This window comes from Ochotona princeps, chromosome 12, assembly GCF_030435755.1.
Source record: "Ochotona princeps isolate mOchPri1 chromosome 12, mOchPri1.hap1, whole genome shotgun sequence".
In the NCBI taxonomy this organism is placed as follows: domain Eukaryota; kingdom Metazoa; phylum Chordata; class Mammalia; order Lagomorpha; family Ochotonidae; genus Ochotona; species Ochotona princeps.
Genome location: NC_080843.1, coordinates 55,722,835 through 55,745,396, shown reverse-complemented (window position 1 = coordinate 55,745,396; position 22,562 = coordinate 55,722,835). Strand labels below are relative to the sequence as shown.

Genomic DNA, 22,562 nt, shown 5'->3' with positions numbered 1-22,562 from the left:
CTTGTCCAAGAAAGGTAGTTATGCCAAAATTCACACTTAGATCTGTCATATTTCATCCAGTTTACCATTGCTGCTTCTAAAATAATGGTATTCCCATTTTAATTTGTTTTAATTCCGCGAGCAAATTACTGCACCCACAACCTTATTTTTTATTGTTAGTTGAACGTCTTCAAAGAAAATTGGTTAAAGTCATATGGTAGAATTATTAATCATAAATTAATTCTGGTCATATCTGTTTGTCTCTCGTATCACTTAAAATCCTAAAGAGCAGGGTGAGTTTCCTAGATGCATATCTATTTCCAGGTGAATGAACAATGCTGCCTCTGCTACCTGTGTGCACTGTATCTTTCTAAATCTTACCTCTTGAATCATATTTCACTATCATCCAGCACTGAACAGGAAATATTAACTATTTTACACAAGACTAAGAAAAAAATCACATATTTAAAAAGACTAAAAGATGAGAAATATGAGCATTATGTAGCTTGGAATGACATGTAATTCACCCTGGACTTACCAAAATACAGGAAGAGAAATATATTCATATTTATTACAATTTTAGTAAGAAATCTATGGTAAGAATAAATACTATTCAATCCACTGAAATTTGGAAGTCAAGTTAATGACATAAAAAAATGACTCCCTCCCAAGATAGAAATCACAGAAAAATTAAACACATTCAGACTTTGCAATATAGTTATTCCCAGTTTTCCAACTATGGCAATACATAGTACTTGAGAGACACTATGATTTCCTAAGGGAATAGTCACAGAATACAAGAAAGAATGGAGTTCAGGCATCTCAATTGCACTTGCTTTATTTTCTTCCTTCCATCAAAGGGATTATATGTTGAGCAACTTCCTCTGTGTCAGGATTTACTGTAAGTGCTGCAGATAACACAATGAAGAAGATAGATATGAAACCTATTCCCAGTGGGGAAATAATAGACAAGATAGCAATCAACTATATGACAGTGTGATAAATGCATCAGTGCTATTTGAGGAAACAGACGCTACTATTTGAGCATATTGGAGAGTTGTAGTAAATCAAAGAACATCTTTCAGAGAAAAAAGTAGTGTATTGGTTGAGACTTATATGATAAAAATAGTTTAGCCAGGTGAAGATGCAAGGGAAAGGAGTGAGTCTATATGAGGCAAAAGAAGTATCACACATGAGAACAGAAGTGGAGCAAAAAATGGTCAGACCTTACAAAATGAGTAAGAGAATGGGAAGAGGGTTGGAGCAGGTTTCACAACCACTCAGGCCGTTTTTTTTTCTTCAATTTTTTTTTTGACAAAGTAACAGTGCAGGCTTCCTTCGATATGCTCCAAAGAGCTATTGAAGAGTTTTAAACAAATATTTTAAAAGATCATTAGATGGATGCTGTAGTTGTGCCATTGGTCCAGACAGCATCTCCTAACACGTTGGTGTGGAGATCTTACCAGGAACACAGTGTACTTTCCCTCAGTAGAATTTCAGAGACACATTTTACAAAAGAACAAAGGCAGCTATGCATAAAATGATACATTTTGAAATTTACATTCTATTTTATTTTGTTTATTTTTTTTACCTAGGAACCTTTCACAACTTTCTTCCTCAATGCCAATGATGGGAAGTTTGACCATCCGGATCGAACCTTCTCATCGGTGGCAAGGTCTTGGAGAACTAGTCAGAGAGATACATCTGATGTAAAGGTAGGCTCTTGAATTTGTTGATATTAATTAATGCTATTGCAAAATATGTTGAGATTTTGATTTCTTTTGTTTGCATGTGTAGCAGATTTTATTTTGCAGCTTTGTTCTATCACATTAAAATTATATGCTACATCTAACATCTTTAAAAGGAAATAACTGAGCATCATAGAAAATGGTTCTTAATTCTTTTTTATTTCTCAGGGTTTTCAAGAAATTCCTATCTAATTTAGATCGAATAATCAGGAGATGGAAAGAATAGCCTATAAATTGCCTTTCCTGCTGTTCACTCAATATTTGGCCCATTCCATAAAACACAGCAGGAATTGGATTTGACCTTAATGTGTCATATTGTTATAGCTTGCCCAGCTTTGGGTTTGCTTAGCCTGGGGCAATTAATAAAGCATTAATGACAAGACCCATTTAAAATGTAGGCTTTTCTGCACAGCCTTAGCTTTTACTTGACTGTGCCTGGGGATACTATGCAACAATACACATTAGATTAAAACAACACACACATACGATAACCAGGAACAGCCTGAGAGAAGAGTTGTACAGTTGGTACTATTTAACTATTATTAAATACAAAGATTTTGTTTTCATTTGTACAGATTTTAAGGGTTTTTTAAAGGATAAGAAAAATATTGTATTCAAAATATGCTTGTTCTCCCATCTTTCTCCATTTTTTTTCTGCAAATATAGTTACATGATGAAGTTTTTCCATAGGTAAATGTGTTTCTTATTTTAAGCCCCTTTTTCTTCAGTATAGCTTTTCCCCATTACTGTCACTCAATATAAAATGTCACAGTGTCATTCCAATTAGGATCTGTAGCCAACAAAAAGTAGTGAGTGGAAGTCAAAATTCTCTTTTACTTATTTATGCTTATCTATTGCAAAAGACTTGTAAAGAGCAATTATAGTATTACAAGCCACAAGAAAACTGGATGAATACCAGTTATTCAGTTCATTATCAAAACAGGAAACAAAGGAAATGGAGCCCAATGTTACATAGCATATCTTTGTGCTTTATTTATTGTCATTAAAGTTCACATAAATTAATATTACCATGTAAAGCAACATAAACATAATCAGAAAAAAGAGCACTTAACATGCATCCTCACATTAAGTTCTGAAGGCCTACATTTTTCTCCTAACAGTCTTCTAACTTTACTGAGTAATTAAAATATCCATAAAGTATCATTTTGTACCAGTTTTCAGCCAGTAAATTCAAAGATATAATCTATTATTTAATAAGTTTGAAAATTAATATAGAAAACGCGAGTCCACAAGCTCTCATTAAGCAAAAGGATCTAGTGCTAGAAGAATTTTAATAAAAGGCACTCAGGAAAATTTATAGATGAATTAAATGCCTTTATATGTATTTGAAGGCTTCCTCTCATGTTTATGGTTGTTTATATCTTAAGTCAGAGCTGTTTCATATTATATAAAATTATTTTAAGTGAAAATACCTGCTTGCTGTTACTTTTTACCATCACAGAAGAAAACAAACTTTTCGATTAAGTGCAAAGATTCCCTCTCGCATGTCCACACCCGCAGTGGGTCAATGGGTCATTTGTTCTAACTTATCTGTAGAGTTGCAGTTTTTTGGATCTTGCTTTCTCTGCTAAGACTATTAAATTCAGACCACCAGATATCTCAACTAGCTATAACTCGGGCTTTGATCACCAATGCCCAGGTACCAGGCTACTCCCTAGAGTCTTCCAACAGTTTTCCTGTTGGGAACCATTTCAGAAACATTCACGTTTTGTAATTAATTGTGGTAGTGTGGACTCCCAGGGTCTGAAATGCAGGACAAAGACCAACATGGCTCTCGCTGATGCGAGAGGCTTTATGGTTTGTGCTCTCCAGCAGTCATACTGAACAAACATGTCCTTTTTTCTTTCTTTCAAGACTTAATTGGTTCATGAGGAGCTCATTTCCCCAGCTTGACATTACACAGATTGCTTTCATTTTCAGTTTTCTCCTACCACCACCTCTGAACCTTTCATATTGTATGATAATATATCTGGACTATCTCACTGTGGAGCTCTATCTTTTGTTTTTAAAGGCTGCATCCAATATACATAGCAAGTTACTTATGCTTATAGTTTCTGGTTAATGGAGAATTTGTCTTTATCTCTGATTGTTACTATCAAATATGAGGCAGAAGTAAACATCCTTGCACAGACAATTTGATGAACTTTGTGTATACATCAAGGATAATTTTTGTTAATGAAGCTGGTGGGTCAAAAAACTATATAAATTTTAAATTTATTAAAAATAATGCTAAGCTGATAGCCTCAAAGATGCTCATCACTCCCTGTAGTAGTATGAATGGATGTTTTCTCCATCTCATTCTCACAACATCACTATTATAATAGTGGAATTTTTGTTGAGCACTTAGGAAGTGAAAAAATTCTTTTGTTCTTTATATGTTTTGCCCATTTTGCAGTTGGGTCATATGTCTTGCTCTTACCCATTTAAAAAAGATCCTTGAAATTGCAGATTATTGTATTGCAAGTGTATTTCAGGTGTGTGTGTATGTGAAAGAGAGGACGAGAGAGGGAGAAGTCAGCTGAAATGATCTTTACAGCACAGAACTTCAGGTTCTGTTGACAGGCATGTTAAAGAGAGGATAACGCTTTTTTGGTAGAAGGTGATGATAATGAAAATTTTCTAAAATAATGTTTTAAAATATTGATGAAAGAATATGACATTTTTCCCCTAAAATAATACCTGATTTGGCAGGCAAGCATGTTGTATGTTAAGCCTATTTTTTTTATCATACCTGAACTGTGTTACAGATTTTGGTATATTTTGAATGAAGTGTATTTCCACTTACAAAAGTGCAAATTATTTGTATAATATCATAGTCAGAGTCTTATAATAGAGAACATGAATGCAGTAGATGGTTTTATTCTGTCTCTATTACTGTCACTCTTTTTCTCTGTTAATGAATGCAAGCTGGGGCAGCAGGCATACTATTGAATGACCTCTCAGGAGAGGGCCTCGGGTGCAATCAGACCAGTTAGTTTCTACTTTATTTATTTTCTTTTAATTTCTCTTCCCTAACATGGTCTGGTTACAATGACATTCACCTTACTGAAGTTCTTGCACTAATTTTCCTTAATGCCTTCAAAAGTTGTTATATTACTTTTTGAATAGCTGCATAGATGTCAGAAAAGGTAGCTGTGACAAAATGTCATTAAGGTGACATAGTGTAAATTAATACAGTTAATGGAGGTGCTCACCACTGACTCATTGACCCATTATGAGCTCTTTGGAATTAATGAATGCCAGGGCATCAATCTTTTGAGTGGAAAAAAAAAGGGAAGAAAAGAGATGGCAGCTTTAGAACCTTGCAGTGAATTATATTAGAAAAGTGAAAACGTCTGGGTTGGATTTGTTTCACTAGGAAGCCATAAAATGGTATACTCTCTCAGCAAAATGTATTAAGCTGAAATGTCAGATTTGATGCAATAGGTATACAATTATGATAGTGTTAATAGTGGTCTTCTATCATTCTCAGACATATTTTCAAGTCCAATTTCTCAGCAGCTTGAACTTGTCATAAGCCTATAAATTAGAAATTGTCTTTGAGGATATTTTCTTATTTTTGGCAGAACACATATAATACTGTTAACTATACCATCGGGTTTTAGTGTAGCTGTTAAACTAGAAATAACATTTATAGACACAAAATGCCTGTTATGAGATTCATTTTGCATTGATTTAGAAATTTTGGCATCTTTGCAAGGTTATGCGTTTTGACATTTTTAGCTACTTGACTGTTTCTTTGAGAAGAAGCTGATTAACAGAAGGCTCTGAATGGAAAGAGAGTAAGCAGAAAAACAGTTGTCTTAAGGCAAGCCAGTATCTACTGTGTTTTCATGGGGGTGCACTTCCAAGCCGTAACTGTACATCTCATTTTTTTTAATAACAGTTAATAGTATGGAAATATGCTTGCTTGTTCATTACTTGATACAGCCCGCAAAAAAAAAAAAATCCTTAGATATAGCTATTACTATCTTTCTTCTGTTAAGGAGATTCCCAGATATGAAGTGGTTTGTCTAAGTTCAAACTTAGGCAAGTGGAGAGGAAGCTAGACCAGCATTTAATCCACTGGGTCATGTCCAGTGCTTTAGTGAGTGTGCACTGCTTCAGTTCTTTGCAATCATCATCTTATCTAATCACACTTGCTGGTTTGGACTAATTGGCCAGTCAAGGAATATTGTAATCATCCATTGCCATGTGACAAACCAACTTGAAACTTAAACAATATATATTTATTCACTAGTCTGCAGTTGAAGCAAGGCATATCAGATACACCTTGCCTCTGGTCCTCATGGGGTTATCTGGAATGGTCTCTTATTGTACAATCTTTGAGATGACTTCACCCATACATCTGGTATGGCTGGAATGGCTGGAAGAGCAAAGGGCTACCTTGTCATCTCTGTTCTGCCAAAAAGATCACCACATTTTTCTTTTTGGTAACTGGCACCAAGACATTTTTAAAGAAAAAGAAAGAAATGGCACCTGATGGGCCACTTGATGCCTGTCCCCAGGATCACAGAGTGTTTTTACCTCTGAAACATTCTATTGGTCAAAGCATATCAGGTACTCAGCCCAGATGCAGGGAGAGGAGAAATAGAGTTTGTTTCCTGGTGAGATGTCTGAGTAAGTCTGTAAAACTCTTATCTTTTAATCAGATTTTAACAGCCACCCCCTTCATTTGGACACTCCCCTATGGCCATGTTTTATTTGTAATATTTTGGAACTGGTCTTAGTCTTGAACCTATTTCTTAACTTTGAGAATATTTTACCAGTGAAAGATATTGTCTCAAATCCTTGCATTTCATAAAGTAGTGCATCAGAGCCAGTTTCTCCTTAGCTTGTCTTTCTTGCCACATCTAATCTACAAACTGTTCAAAGAACCCTTTGGTCACACAGCATCCTACCTGGTGGTTTCCTTGGCTGGAAGCCCAAGTTTAGTTGACACTTTCTGTGTCTTAGAAAACTGAAAAAGATAATCTTGTTCATTTTTATACCACTACACAACATGGTTTGCTTGTCTTCAGCTTCCAATACTAATTTCCTTGCATACCTTCCACACTCAACTAGAAACCTCCTCCCCACCCTTCTAACTCCTGCCTGCAACCTCATCGCAAAGCCACTGCCATCTGTTTCAAGTTTTTATTTTACTTCAAGTATTTCACTTCAAGTGTAGAGCAAATCACCCTAAAACGTTTGGGCTCAAAACAAAACCAATTGTTTGTTTGCTATGAGGGGTTTTCGGAGCGATCCCAATGGTGATTGCTAGGGAGAGTGGGGGTCCAGAGGTGGAGCCAGGCTCGGACCAGAGAAAGCTCTCCTCCCTGGTCCTGAAGGATGTTTATTGTTCTTCTGTTTCTGCGGACCGCTCAGGGCTTCTGGTTGTCTTTCCGATGACGTTGGTTTCTGCACGGTAGTGTTTGGACTTCTTCCATCCCCTGCGGAAGCTCAGGTTGGGGGTGGGTGACCTCAGAGTACTCGGCCTCTGAGGGCATCCAATTCCCTATGGCCTCCTTGGCAGTTGGGATATAGTCCTTGTTGCTCGTATTAATAGTTTGTGGTGAAGTTCTGGGAGTCTTCATGGTTGGGATCCAAGCTTCCTCCTTACCACCTGCTCCACTCTGGAGTGCCCCCCTGCTCCACGCACATGACCTCCTATTAAGAGGTTGTCAGGATCGCACCTGATTCCCCCCTCATGCATTGGTATAGTAGTTTTACTATTGTTTAGTGCCGCTTTGAGTCTGTTGTCTATGAATTACCAGATTTGATCTTGATAGGCTATATTGTACTTTTTCCTCACTCTTTTTATGGTCCTGAAAGACTTCCCTGCACTCCCCCCCCCATTACGGATTAACATAGCGTATTGAGGGTATAGTAGGTTTTACAGTTTTTCGATGTAGATCTTAAGTATTCTGACATTAATTGTTGGTTTATAGATTATATCGCATTATCTTATTGCATTGGACACAGGTTGTTAGGGATTGCACTAATATTACAGTATACAGGTACTATCTGCCAAGTTGTCATCTTTTCATCTCAGATTAAGGCAAACATGTGGTATTTAACCTTTTGGGATTGGTTCATTTCTCTTAGCATGATGGATTCCAGTCGGGCCCATTTGACCACAAAGAACTGCATTTCGTTTTTTTTTTTAATAGCTGAGTAGTATTCCATAGAGTAGATGAACCATAGCTTTCTTATCCAGTCTTCTATTGATGGGCATTTTGGTTGCTTCCAGGTTTTTGCGATTGTAGATTGTGCTGCTATGAACATGGGCGTGCATGTTGGTTTCTTGTGTAGGAGATGTTTTGGATATATCCCTAGGAGTGCTATTGCTGGATCATATGGTATGTCAAACAAACAATCATACCAACTAAAAAAACCTAAAATAAATAGACAAACAACAAAAAGTAGAGCTTGGAATCTGGCGTGGGTTGGCTCATGCCTCGCTGGGTGGGACACAAAGATTAGTCACTCCTCACCATGGTGTTGAGGATTTTCCTGCACACCACCCCCCCAAAAAATGTTCTGCACCTTAATTGTCGACAAATGTCTAGTTAGAGTTACAAGCCAGTCTAGATTATCCTAAAATCTGCCAAGATCAGCAAAATTATACTTCAACACAACAAATGGCTAAATACTAAAATGAAATAGACACGAGACAGCTGAATGGTACCTTATAGCCATTTTAACGTATATAGCAGCCGGTCCTGTATACAAACTAAAATTGAAATGTCAATGAGCTAATCATAGGTTGTGGTTAAGAACTTGCTTTTTTTTTTTAACATACTGGTTACTTATAGTACAAAATTATCTGTTAAAATCAAATTCCTATATATTGAAAGTATTAATATCATCAAAATACCCATCGTACTTAAAGCAATTTACAAGCTTATTACAATCTCAAAATATGGCTTTTTGTTATTGTTATACTTTTGTTTTCAAAAGATTAATTTTTCTGGCCGAAAGTCTTAATTATTTTAGAGGTAATCTGTGACTACTTTGCCATGTGTGTGTTTTTGCTTTCTTCCTGTGTGTTCCATGAGGAAGATATTCTGACTTTGTAGATGAAACATGCTTATGCTTTATTGTACAAGAAGTCTTATGTTTTTAAAGCAAAAAAAGGTGTTTAAAAAAAAACATACTGGTTACTCAAAACCATGTCAATTCCATAATGTTGCAAATTGCTGTTGATGTTATATTGGGACTCTTAATTGACTGGGATGATATTTTACCAGCTCTAACTTCGGACCAGAAATGGTCTCCCCAAGAAACTGTTCAACCCATCTGGACAATAAGTAGCTGGACTCTATGCTTGGTATACGTTTGCAAGGAAAGAATCTTGATTGAATTTGAACTGTAATACTGCATCAAGGTGGAGGAATCCACCAGGGGGGAGGGGCGTGGGGAGGGGTGGGGGGATTCCCAGAGCCTATGAAACTGTCACATAATGTAAAATAATTAATAAAAAAACCCAATTGATTTGTTTGTAATTGGATAGTCAGAGGTAAGACTCAGCTTAGGTAGCTCATCTCTTTACTATACACAATGATAGTGGCATCAGCTTAGCCAGGGCCAGAAAAAAAACAAAGTAACTTTGCTCACATGTCCTATGCCTCATCTTAGGTGATGGAAACATCTCACAACTGTCTAGGCGTGTCTGCATCTTACAGAATCTCTCTAGTAAAATAGCTACACTACTTTATGTGATAACGACTGCTTGGTGGACACAGAAACTGCAAAACCTTTTCAGTGCTAAGCTTTGATAGAAACCCCAAGTGTCACTTTGCCCATTGTGTGTGTTGGAACAAATTAGTTCCTGTGCAGAAAGCAGGGACTAGACTCCATGACTTATGTGAGGAACCTTCACTTGGAAATGCTACAAGGCTGAAGGTATGGGAGTGAGTTTTACAACCACCTTCGAGAAAATCTTCAAGTTAATGAAGTTCAATAAAGCTGTTAAGTTCCAATTTAATTTAAACCATTCTGTTGAGACTGATTGTGTACTTATATGTAAACCAAAACCTGAAGTGCAAATAGCTTTAAAAATACCCAATTACTCTAGGCTACACATAAGTTAGTCCTCCTTTCTAGAATACTTAAAATGAAATGAACTTTAGAAAGTGAACTTTTTCTTCTGTGACTTCTGCAATTTGGGAACAGTTCTATTGCAGACTTTAAAACCAGCTTTTCTGCATTTAAATAAAACTCTTTACAATATTGAACCTTTTAAAACTGAGCTAAGAATAGTTAAATAAGCAAGATAACATTTTTAATAGTGCAAAAATCCCCCCAAAAAACAGCAAAATTAATTTCAAGTTTCGTCAATTTTCTTTAATAAAATTCTTCATTGAGTCTTCTCCTGTGTTGAGGTAGTCTTCTGACATCTGCGCATTCCTGTAAAGGTTTTTAGTGATATTAAGATCACCTTAGCTAATCTGTCCAATAGTTTAATACTTAATGAGCACCTTCTGTATGTAAAATGTAACACCAGCAGCAAGAAGGATTCAGTAAAATACAAACCTCATAAAACTAGGGTTAAGCTTACTGTTAATTACATAAAATCTTATGTTTCCTATGCTTTTGTAAGTCTGCTCTATTGACATGCAATGAAATCTTACAGTAAAGTATAAGTTAATAATCCCACATTTCACATGGCCCTGCTCCACAGGAAAGGATGGGAAACAATATAGGAAAAACTATATAAAGTAACAATACATTGGATAGTAAATTGAGACTCTTTGGACTGTTCAAATAAAAAAATAAATCTGTGTTATTATATCCTTGTGAATATACAGGTGTAATTCAAATGGTTCATTGAAAGTGAGTTTACTTTTGATGCAGATAAATTGGAGAATTTTCAAAGATTAGATGGGAAATTAACATTATGAAAAAGTATGCATGGGTTTCAGAATATTTTTGCACCAAAGCAAGTGTCTTTTAATTGTGTTTCTCTTATCATTTTTAAATACCACCCTGTAACTCTGTCCTAAAGGAAGCTTATTTATGTAGTCTCACTTTAGAGATAGGTCACAAACAAAAGCAAGTGATGGAAGGCCACAAGGAAGATATCTGACTTGTATGAGTCTATTACATATAAAGCACCTTCCAGACGAGCAATGCTCTGAGTTCACATTCCTCTCCCTCCTTTAGACCTTTTGAAATGTTACCTCTCTTCAGTGTCACATAAGGAACACGCAATATGCAAACAGCAGTAGCCTTTGCCTTCTCTGAATCTCTTACTATTTCTTATGTGTCTTTCCTAATATTGAGTAAAAGTAGGCGAAAACGGTATGCCCTGTAGTCACACAGTGAAGTCATAAGATAATAGCTTTGCATTTCTGAATGGGAACAAATCCATAAGGAGAGTGATGACTCTTATGCCTTGCCGTCAGTGATCATAATCCTTTAGCAGATTGCCAATTCAGTGATAGATAGGCGCGGTCATGGTTACCCAGTCTGGAAAACAAACTCATTTTAATCATTGCTCACAGGTTTTTTGCTGAGATGTCATTTGTCCATGTCTTTTCCTTCAATTAAGCAATAACATATTGAGCAAGAAAGTGTGTTTGTCTCCTCATTGTTTTGCTTTCAGTTCCATTTCCACTTTTGTCGCTGAAAATTTACATTCATTTATATTAATTTTGCAGGAATTCTTTCTCACACAACCCATATGGTCTTACATCTTGTACAGTCGATTGTTTTTTGTTTTTGTTTTTGTTTTTAATTTATTTATTATTTTTAAATCATTAATTACATTGTATTATGTGACACAGTTTCATAGGTACTTGGATTCTCCCCACCCCTCCCCAAACCCTCCCACCATGGTGGATTCCTCCACCTTGTTGCATAACCACAGTTCAAGTTCAGTTGAGATTCCCCCATTGCAAGTATATACCAAACACAGAGTCCAGCATCTTATTGTCCAGTCAAGTTCAACGGCTTCTTAGGTATACCCTCTCTGGTCTGAAGACAGAGCCAGCAGAGTATCATCCCGATCAATTAAAAGCTCCAACATACCATCAGCAAAAATTTACATCATTATGGAATTAATTGACATAGTAATGAGTAACCAATATGTTAAAAGTAAATGCAAGTTCTTAACCACCTTCTGTGACCACCTCATTGACATTTCAATTTTAGTTTATACACAACATATAACATACCTAACATAACATGTTACACATAACATCGTGTCATCTTAAATTAAGGCAAACATGATTTTTTTATTATTATTGGAAAGCCGGATATACAGAGAGGAGGAGACACAGAGAGGAAGATCTTCCATCTGATGTTTCACTCCCCAGGTGAGCTGCAACGGGCCGGTGCGCGCTGATCCGATGCTGGGAACCAGGAACCTCTTCCGGGTCTCCCATGCGGGTGCAGGGTCCCAAAGCTTTGGGCCGTCCTCGTCAGTCAATTATTAATATAGATTTGCCTCTCAGTGTGTGCCATCTGATTTCCTGCTTTCTACACAAGCCTAGACCCAAAGCTTAGCTGACTCCCTCCCACCTTCTTACCTACCATCGCAACTCAGTTGCAGATGACTGTTCCACGATAAAGCCCTACATATGTTCACTTACACTAATGGTTTTCACTTTCCTTCTGGTCTTGCTCATGCTGCCTGCTGCCTCTTGTTCTCGCTGCATGCACATATGAGAAGAGACCAACCCATCCTTTACCTATCACTCGATATCTTACTGTAAAACAGGTTTGATCAATAAACTATTATTAAAATTTTCTCTTGCCAGTAAGATAAAATTCAGGCAGCCCTATCTTTGTAAAACTCCTTTCATTATCCAGCTCCATCCACCTCCCACAGTCTTAACCGATCATCTCGACCTATTCACCACATACACCATATCCTGTAAGAAGTCAGTTTCTCATCACTTTGTGATACTTCATGACATTCTTTTTGCTTTTTCTCTGCTGTTTATCATAGCCATGTCCCCAGTGAAGTCTTTTCAAGCTTTCTTGAAGTGCTCCAAACCGTGCTCCAATCTTCCACATCAATCATATGTGTACATTATAACCACCTTTTTATACTTCTGCCCCACAGACTAGAGTCTGAATTATTTGACAGAAAGGCAATGTCTTGCTCACTTTTTGTTTTCTGAGTACCCATTATAGTATCTGGCGTTCAAAACCTTTATTATACAAATTAATACTTGTCAAGAAAGTATAAAGTGAGTTTTGTTCTATTTAAACCTCTGATTCTTAAAAATTAAGCTTAATTTATGCAGAATTTTTTTCAAAGATTTATTTTTTTCAAAGATTTATTTTTATTGGAAAGAGGAGCAGAGACAGAGAGGAAGATCTTCCGTCGATGATTCACTCCCCAAGCGGCCGCAATGCCCAGAGCTGAGCCTATCCAAAGCCAGGAGCCAGGAGCCTCTTCCAGATCTCGCACACGGGTGCAGGGTCCCAAGGCTTTAGGGCGTCCTTGACTGCTTTCCCAGACCACAAGCAGGAAGCTAGATGGGAACCCGGGCTGCCGGGTATAGAACCGGCACCCATATGGGATCCTGACATGTGCAAGACAAGGACTTTAGCTGCTAGGCCATTGCACCGGGCCCATTTGTTGATGCTCCCAATATGCTAGACAAAATAAGTCTTATCATATTATGATTCACAATCAATGTCATATGAATGGATAATGCTCAGAATCACACAGTGTTACTAAGCTACACTCTTATTTTGCTACACTAGAGATATTGGTTTTAGTGGGAAAATTTAGAGAAAGCTTTTGTATACCTTTGTTACAATCTATTTAAGACTCCTATTTCTGATGGTTTTAATTTTTTCTAAGCATCTCAAGAGAAAAACACAATGGGATTCAAATTTCAGGTACTGTGCCATCAAAGTTTATCATATTACAAAAACAAATGACCTATTCTTCTTGCAGTATAATTTGAAGTCAATTTAGCAACATGTTAATACTTGAATAAAGATTACTTATAGATGGTTTACATAAAAAAATCTACAAATTTTTTTTGTTTCTCATTTTCTCCTAATTGGCTTGGTTTTTTCGTTTTTATTTATTTATTTATATATAGTTTTTGCTCAAAACAAGAGCAGCAAATTAGGTCTTTTTAAGATGTTAAAATCAGCTCACATCAGTGTCAGACTTATTTTAAAGTAGCACAAACCCTTTTGTGGATGCTGTACATCAGTCTCAAGTTTGCATAGGCCAAACATACATGCAAGTAACGCAAATTATCTTTGTTTCAGTTTACTAAGAACCTACAATTCCAGTAGCTCGCATTAAATAATTTAAGCTTATTATCATGTTGTACATTGTCTCTTCATTGTACTCAGTGGTAGGTATCCAGATTGATTTTGTCAAGTCAGAAAAGCAAACTATGAATTCTGCAGAAATATAATCGCAAGTGTAATTAAAAAGAAAAAATAGAAAATGTGTGTGAGTTTTGACAAATACTGACAACAGACTTTTTATTTACTGTAGTGTATTCTATTCAGAAAATGCTTCAAAGCAAGAGCTTGATCTAGTTTTACATACCTGTGTACTAGTACTAGTGAATTATTGTCCATTTGTATATCCGTTTCTCTTAATTTGTGGCAGGATAAGGTTTAAAATGGGTAATATTTTATAATGCTCTGCACTGTAAGCACATATTTTGAAGAAAATTATTTAAGAGAATTGTTTGTCTATTTAGATCCTTAAAAATCCAATTAAGTAATATAGACTTCAAACAAAATATTTGTGTAATTCAATTCATACTTAAGAAGTTATGAGTTAATAGTTTTATCCCTCTGATTTCCACAGAATGGTTTAATGTGCTATATTTTCATTCCTCTCAGGAGCTAATTCCTGAGTTCTACTACCTGCCAGAGATGTTTGTCAACAGCAATGGATATAATCTTGGAGTCAGAGAAGATGAAGTGGTAGTAAATGATGTTGACCTTCCCCCTTGGGCAAAAAAACCTGAAGACTTTGTACGGATCAACAGAATGGTAAGAAAGATTTTGTTGTATTTTTTGTTTGTTTTACTTGAGAAGGTAATAAGGAAGTTAACTTATTCTGCAGTTTTGCTTTTAAGTATTACAGATTGCAAATTACAATCTATAAATACAAGGTTAAAGTTTAAGAAAAGAATGAAGAATTGTTTATACTGTGGGCTTTTGACAGTCTTCTGTTTGGTTGAGTAGATTTCCTTAAATGAAGACTAGTCATGAATGGTAATTCATTTACATTTAATTCCTTAACAAAAGGCAATCAAATGTGCAACTGCAGATTAATGTAACAGATCCCCAAATGCTTCCCATAAATGCTTATTCTTTATTTTTGTCTATTGGCTCTATCTACACACTGTTTACATGCAAAAATATGCATAAATAGGAAAAGATCATAGTTGAACATATTTACCTGAAGGAAACTTGAGCTGTGAAAGATAACTTATGATGCAATATACTTGACTATAGGGAGAGCATGCAGTTTGTAGGTAATCTTAGGAAATGTTACATTTTTATCTGTACAGCAGCAGATGTCTGGATATTCAAATAAGTGTCTAAATAGGTTGTTTACATGTGGGAATTTTATAGATCTCAATATATTTATATACATGTTTAAAGATATTTTAATCACAACGAGGTCATGCTACATGGCAATTAACCATTTACAATATAATTTCTTGTTTAATATTGTTCTTGTCAATTAAGGAATTGTATCAATAAAACTAGTATCTTGAAATATGTATTTAACTCTATTTAAACTAACCACAAATTTTTCCAGCTTTCTTATAAACATGTATTACTTTGTTTTATACCTTATTTGAGTCAATTCAAATAAGGTCCACATGTTGCAATGTTCATGGCTCTATCCCTCTTCTTGTAAGTGCTTTGCTAAATATAACTTACCTACCTTACTGTTCACACATTTAAAGTAAAAAGAAACATAGTTTAGTTTATTCAAAATGTTTTACAATTATAATCACAATTAATTTTAGAGCATTTTTATCATACCCTAAAGAAACCCACACCCTTTTTTTTTATTTATTCATTTTTTAATTTTTTGCCCAACCCCTCCCTGTACCCTCCCCCCTTGGTGGACCGCCCCACCCCGTTGCCATATTACATTTTTGGTTTTTTTTTTTATTACATTGCATTATGTGTCATGGTTCTATAGGCCCTGAGATTCTTCCCCCACCACCACCATAATGTATTCCTCAACCTTGTTGCACCACCACGGATCAAATTCAGCTGGGATTCCCCCACTGCGCGCATCCACCAGGCAAGAAGACCCGCATCCCATTGTCCAAAAATGTCCATCAGTTTATTGGGGAGACCATCTCTGGTCCAAAGGCAGAGCCGGCAAAGTGGTTTTGATAGTTCTACAGAACTGTAGTGTTGCCAGTCTCACCACTTTAGGCACAATGCGGTCGTTGGAGAATCCACTGATTGACATTGTCCATCATATAGTCTCCAGTTGCCTGATTTTTTCATTGTCAACACACAGCTGAGGTGGTCGTTGACTTGTTCTGTCCTCTGTCATTTGATGTTTATCTTCCAGAGACCGAAAGCTCGATTGCAGGGATCCTAAAAGAAACTATGAAGGAGGTGCCCACTGTCTCCCTACTAGTCCTCTCGAGCTTCTGGGTCCTGGTTTATTTGGTGGATCAGTCTGGCTCTAATAGTTCTTATGGGTGCTCTCATTCAAACCTTCAGGTCTCTGTCCCACTATTGCCCTAGTGTTTATGGTTACTATTACTGGGAATACACAGAAAATTATCTCTCACCTACACAAAGGCTGGCCTTATTTAAGGATGGCCCTAAGCAGCAATTTCTGATAACAAAAACTCCGAAGCTCGCCGCCGGGTGGCCAGCAGGCAGAGCCTGGCACCATTTGGTGCACTGGCTGCCCATAGCCAGGGACCCCCTCACTGCCTTGCGGCGGTGGTCCTGGCATGCTGAATCCTCGTTCTCGGATCCGGCCTGGCTGGGCCGCCCCCCAGGACCACGCAGAGTCCTGTGGGGCAGCCCAGCGGCTTCTGGTCCAGGTTCCAAGGTTCCGATCCCTCCCAAACTCGCCCCACCTCTTAGCATATGGCCATGGGGCGGAGCTAGCCCTAAGGCCCCGTTCGTTCCCCAGGTTCCCTCGTGACACGCTTACCCAGGGGGGAGGAACCCACACCCTTTAATATTTCATTTCATTTCCCCAACCATCTATATTCCCCCAAGGTGGCCCTACACAATCCCTAATACACTTTCTCTTAGATTTGAATGTTGTATAATGTATATTTTTTCTATGTGCTCCCCAATTTTGTGTAACTTTCATTGAATTTCATTGTGTATCATGCGCTGCCTTCTGTGTTGTAACCACATTTTACATCTCCAAAAAGTAGTTTTTTAAAAATATTTTATTTCAATAAATTATTGAAGCCCCCTTAAATCTCATATGTTGAATCATATTATTTGAATGTATTTACAATGCCCAGAACTCGAGCCTGAATGTAGTAGTTGGCAATAAGCATGTACTAGTTGGGTATTTAGTGCAGTGCCATTTGGGGCACCCACATCCCATATCATGGTGCCTGTTTTTAGGTTTCTGCTGTATTCATCATTCCAGCTTCCTGCTAATCTGCACCATGGGAGGCAGCAGGTGCTGGCTCAAGTAACTGAGTCCCTGCTACCTTTGTGGGAGAGCTGGATTGTGTACCAGGCTCCTGCTCCTGGTTTTGTTCTGACCCAGTCATGTCTGTTGCAGGCATCTATCACAGACATCTGGGAAATAAATTTGAATGTGAAAAAATTCTGTCTCTTCCTCTTCCTCCATCCTTCACTGCCTCCCTCCCTGATGCACTCTCCCTCTCCCAGTCACACCATTTCCCTTATACAATATGCCTCTGATGATATTATCCAATCTGAAATACTTTGAGATTATCTAGGTTTATGATTACCAAATGAAAGTATTTATTTTTAACATTGTAAATGAACTACTAATGCAGATCATTCACAGATAAAGCTTCAAGTTCATTGATCTTAAATATGTTTTAAAAATAGAACAGTCTAACCATCTACTAAATATTTCACATATATTAATTTCCTAATACTTACAGATGATCAAACTTACTAGTTACCAGGAAATATCTCTGACATTTTTCAGGCCTCTGAATGCATAGCAGTACAGACAGGATAGACACAGGAGGCCAATGCTGTTTCCCAATTCCAGGACTAGGCCACAGTTCCTAAGAGGAGCATACTATACTGTTTTCAGCGGTACTCATTTGGTGAAGTGTAATAGACACTTACATAGACATACTGACACAACTGTGGGGAAGAAATCTTAAGAAATGGGTAAATTTATGTTAACTTTTTAAGAAACTGCAAAACTGTTTGCTGGAGTGAAAGCACCATCTTATATTTCCACAAGCAGTGTGTGACAGTTTCAATTCCTCCACATCCTCACCACAACTTGTTATTGCCTATTTCTATTACAGCCATTCTAGTGGTTATCAGGTAATATCTTACAAAAGTTTTGTTTATCATTATTTATTCATGTGAGAAAGAAACGGAGCACTCCCATTCACAGTATTCACTCTCCAAGCATTGACAGCTTCTGGGGCTTTGCCAGGATTCAGGAATTCAATCCAGGTCTATCTCCTAAATGGGTAGCAAAGACCGAACTACCTGAGCTATCTCCTACTGCCCACCAGGGCGCATGAGCCGGAATTCCGCTAGTGTTGGAAGCAGAGCTGGGACTCAAACCCAGGCACTCTCATATGAAATGCAAGCATCCCAATTGTTGTCTTAACTGCTGCATCAAACCCCTGCCCCTTGTTATGCATTTAGTCTGTATTTTCCTAGTAACTATTGATGTTGAGCATCTCTTCATGATCTTTGGAAACTAAAATATTTTACATCTATTTTAATAAAACATTAAGTAATGACTTATTATATATACAACCTTTGCATCCTCCTTAGTAAAAGAAGTTAATATGCCTCCAGGACTAATAATTTAATTACTGATATACCTAACAGAAATAAAAGACAGTAATTCTCTTAAAAATATTCACAAGTTGTCATTAAACTCAGAATTTTTTGCCTATAAGAAAAGCTAACAATTAGCATAGGTGAAAAAACATTCAGTAATTAACAGTTGTATGAAACTAAACAGAATAGACCAAACTAGTGAGTAAATCTGCAAAAGCGTTGCAGTGCTTCATTCAGCTAGGATGTTGGGTGACCATGCAGTCCAACTAGATACACTTTCCAAATAATTGAAATTTCTTGAATATTTTAGGTAAGCAAGAACTTTTATGAAGCATTGTTACACTTAACTTTCTGAAATATATTACTGTTTGGTTCCATAGCTCTTACACAAAATATGAAACTTAATTCTTAGAAAATCAAGGTTGCTAGTTCTAAGCAGCTATTATGATGCTTCATTATGAAGTGACATAATTTTATATATTATTTTCTATGTTCTTTTGCAGATTATCAGGAGTCAAATGTAGTTCTCTTTAAAAGCCATGAGCCATACAGATTTTGTTATTTACAATCTCTTCTAGACTACATTAGATAATTTTATCAAGGCCTTATGGTAAATATCAATCAAGTAAAGCCCTGGAAGAAATGTTCATTTTTGTAGCTTACTTAGTTTCCATTACAGGTTCTATTGCCTATTGGATACTAGAAGATAGTGACAAGATACTGCACTCAGCTGCTAAAAAGTTACTTTCTTTTATACAGAAAGCTACATGGTTGCCAATTAGGGCATTCTTTTCCATCCATTTAACTACTGACATTTTTCTCTAATCTCCTGTTTCCAAAAGTTGCTGCCCACAACTTCTACTAGTCAGGAAAGACACCTTGCCTCACATCACAGTGACAGTCCTGTGTCAGCCCCATAGGAAAGGTCAGGATAAAGCATTGCAGTAACAGTGCTTATAGCCTGTGCTGTTTGAAAGGTGTTTGTGTGTTTGTTTGTTTGTTTGTTTAAGATTATTCATTTGCAAGGCAGAGCAATAGAGAGACATAGTGAACAGGGTGACATATTTTATCTGCCAGCTGAAGTTCAAATGACCACAACAGCCCAGGCAGAGCCAAGCCAAAGCCAGGAACTTCAGCTGCGTCTCCCACATGAGAAGCAGGATGCCAAGACCTTGGGCCATCTTCCTCTGCCTTCCCAGGTGCCATAGCAGGAAGCTAGGTTGGAAGCTGGGTTAGAAACAGAGTAGCGGGAAATGGACCAGCACTACAGTGTGGGATGCTGGTGTCGCTATCACAACACTGGACCAGTTCTATTGTGGTTTTAATTTTTTTTGAATATTCTTTGTCAGATACAGTGTCAGAATTTCAACTGCATCATTCTTTTAATCTTAAAAAATAAATATCTTCAAAGGTAAGGATTAATCAGAATTCCAGATAGGTACTTAGCAAAGTGGCCATATTCTTATTCAGTTTCCAGATAGAGAAGCAGTAGCCAGAGGAACTCAGGAGAGATAAGCGGAGGGAGCCTACTCCTTGGATTGTGCATACAAAGAGAGAAATGACCGGAAGTGTCCTGAGACCAGTGATATGGTCCAGCCTTAGCAGCTCTTCAGAGCTGACCTTTCGTGAGCCCCATTTCTACCTTTGTCATTCAGTGCTGTGAAGCTCTCTGCAGAGAAAACCATAGCTTACTGCTGAACAAGCCTTGGCTCTCTCTGCCCAGCAGAGGAACCCAGCAGCTGCAAGAGGAGTTGTGTCCAATGGGAGAAATTATGTTAATCTCTGTTCTAATCTTGGAGTTATAGAAATTTTTTTAAAGATCTATTTATTTTTATTGGAACGCCAGATTTACAGAGAAGGAGAGACAAAGATCTTCCGTCTGCTGGTTCACTCCTCAAGTGGCTGCAATGGAGCTGAGCCAATCCAAAGCAAGAAACCAGGAGCCAGGAGATTCTTCTGGGTCTTACATGCAAGTGCATCATCCCAAGGCTTTGGGCCATCCTCTACTGTTTTCCCAGATCACAAGCAGGGAGGTGGATGGGAAATGGAGCAGCCAGGACAAAAGCCGGCATCCACATGGGAAACCAGCACATTCAAGGCAAAGATGTAGCCACTAGGCTATCACGCTGGGCCCAAGTTACAAAATTTTAGAGCTGTTATTGACCCTTACTTCATTGGGTAGACTGAAGCCTGGTAAGGAAAGTAGCTCATGGAATGTCTGAACCTAGGTGCTTTGGCTGTCTGACTGTAGCTGATATCGCAGGTAGGAACCATAAATGGGATACCTGCTAGACCCACTTATACCCTTTCAAACTTCACCAGACTTTGTAGATTCACTTGATTGATAACCTAGCCTGACTCAGATAATATTGATTCTTTGGCTATGCTTGTTCAGATAATTAAAAGAACTTTGGAATATAACCTGTTTGATCCATGACTTCTCAGCATGCATTAGTCACCCTGATTTATAATTTAGTCTTCATCAATGGCAGTCAACTATTTCATATGATCACCACTTTAAACTTTTTTTTAAAGATTTTTTATTATTGTTGGAAAGCCGGATATACAGAGAGGAGGAGAGACAGAGAGGAAGATCTTCCATCCGATGTTTCACTCCACAAGTGAGCCGCAACGGGCTGGTACGCGACGATCCGATGCCGGGACCAGGAACTTCTTCCAGGTCTCCCATGCAGGTGCAGGGTCCCAAGGCTTTGGGCCATCCTCGACTGCTTTCCCAGGCCACAAGCAGGGAGCTGGATGGGAAGTGGAACTGCCGGGATTAGAACCGGAGCCCATATGGGATCCCGGGGCTTTCAAGGCGAGGACTTTAGCCGCTAGGCCACGCCGCCGGGCCCACCACTTTAAACTTTTTTAAATACCTTCTGTCTCCTGAATCTGCCTAGAAGGCACCCTGCAGAATAGAGGGGGGAAAGCAAGGTGCAATGTGTGTGTCAGCCATTCTTGATTGCTTCAGAATTAAAGGTAAAAATAGTCCCAACGGTGGCCTCCAGGAACAGTAATGGCAGAGCTGTGCAAAAGTGGTGTATACAGTGTGTCTGTGTGTCTCTACAACACTCCTCTCAGTGGCTTCCATACTGCCTTTCTTCAACTCGAAGTGCTCTTCTTTGATAGCACCTCTTTATAGTTTTCTGTACTTCATGGAAGGTGCTTATTGTGAAAAAAGTAATGTATGCATTTCAAATCTCTTGCACCAAGACAAACTTACATTTTTAGATGAAGATTTTTTATTTATTTGAAAAGCAGAATTACAGAGAGAGGGAGAGATATCTTCCATAGTTTGGTTTACTCCCCAAATTGCTGCGACAGTCAGAGATGGGCCAGTCCAAAGCCAAGAGCCAGGAGCTCCTTCCAGTTCTCCCACATGGCTACAGGAGCCCAACCATTTTCTGCTGTGTTCCCAGGCACATTAGTAAGGATTTGTCAGAAGTGGAGCTGCCATGACGAACTGGCGTCCATAATGGATGCTGGTGCTGTAGACAGCGACTGTAACTGTCAGTCCCAATAAACTCCTTTAAATTCCAATTTTTCTGTAAACTGTTTTAAGTACCTTCTACTATTTCTATTATTTGCTGAAGGTCTATTATTTTGTTGAGTGTCTATCTAATATAAGAAGCCTAGGCCCTGGTGTAAAACATAGAAGTACTTAAGTTTTTCACAAATTTCATGAAAACAACCTCCATTTTATATCATTGTGTGTAACTAGAATTTTCTAGCTTTATACTGCCTACATAGTTCATGTAGGATTTAGTTCTTATGAAATAGATCTAGAAAAAATGTGCTCTTGTATATTTATAATTTGAACTTGGATTATCTTCAGTTATTTGAAGGAGATCTTTATGAGCCTAAAGT

The 22,562-nt window shown here is 37.7% G+C and overlaps 1 protein-coding gene across 8 annotated transcripts in view; it reads left to right on the top strand.

Moving 5' to 3' along the window:
• Positions 1 to 22,562, top strand: part of NBEA (neurobeachin) — a 582,506-nt gene that overhangs the window by 497,268 nt on the left and 62,676 nt on the right. For all 8 annotated transcript variants that reach the window (XM_058670864.1, XM_058670863.1, XM_058670859.1 and 5 more), the window contains 2 exons: positions 1,575 to 1,694; positions 14,565 to 14,717. In XM_058670864.1, coding sequence (XP_058526847.1) covers positions 1,575 to 1,694; positions 14,565 to 14,717 — 273 coding nt within the window. The remainder of the gene's footprint in view (positions 1 to 1,574; positions 1,695 to 14,564; positions 14,718 to 22,562) is intronic.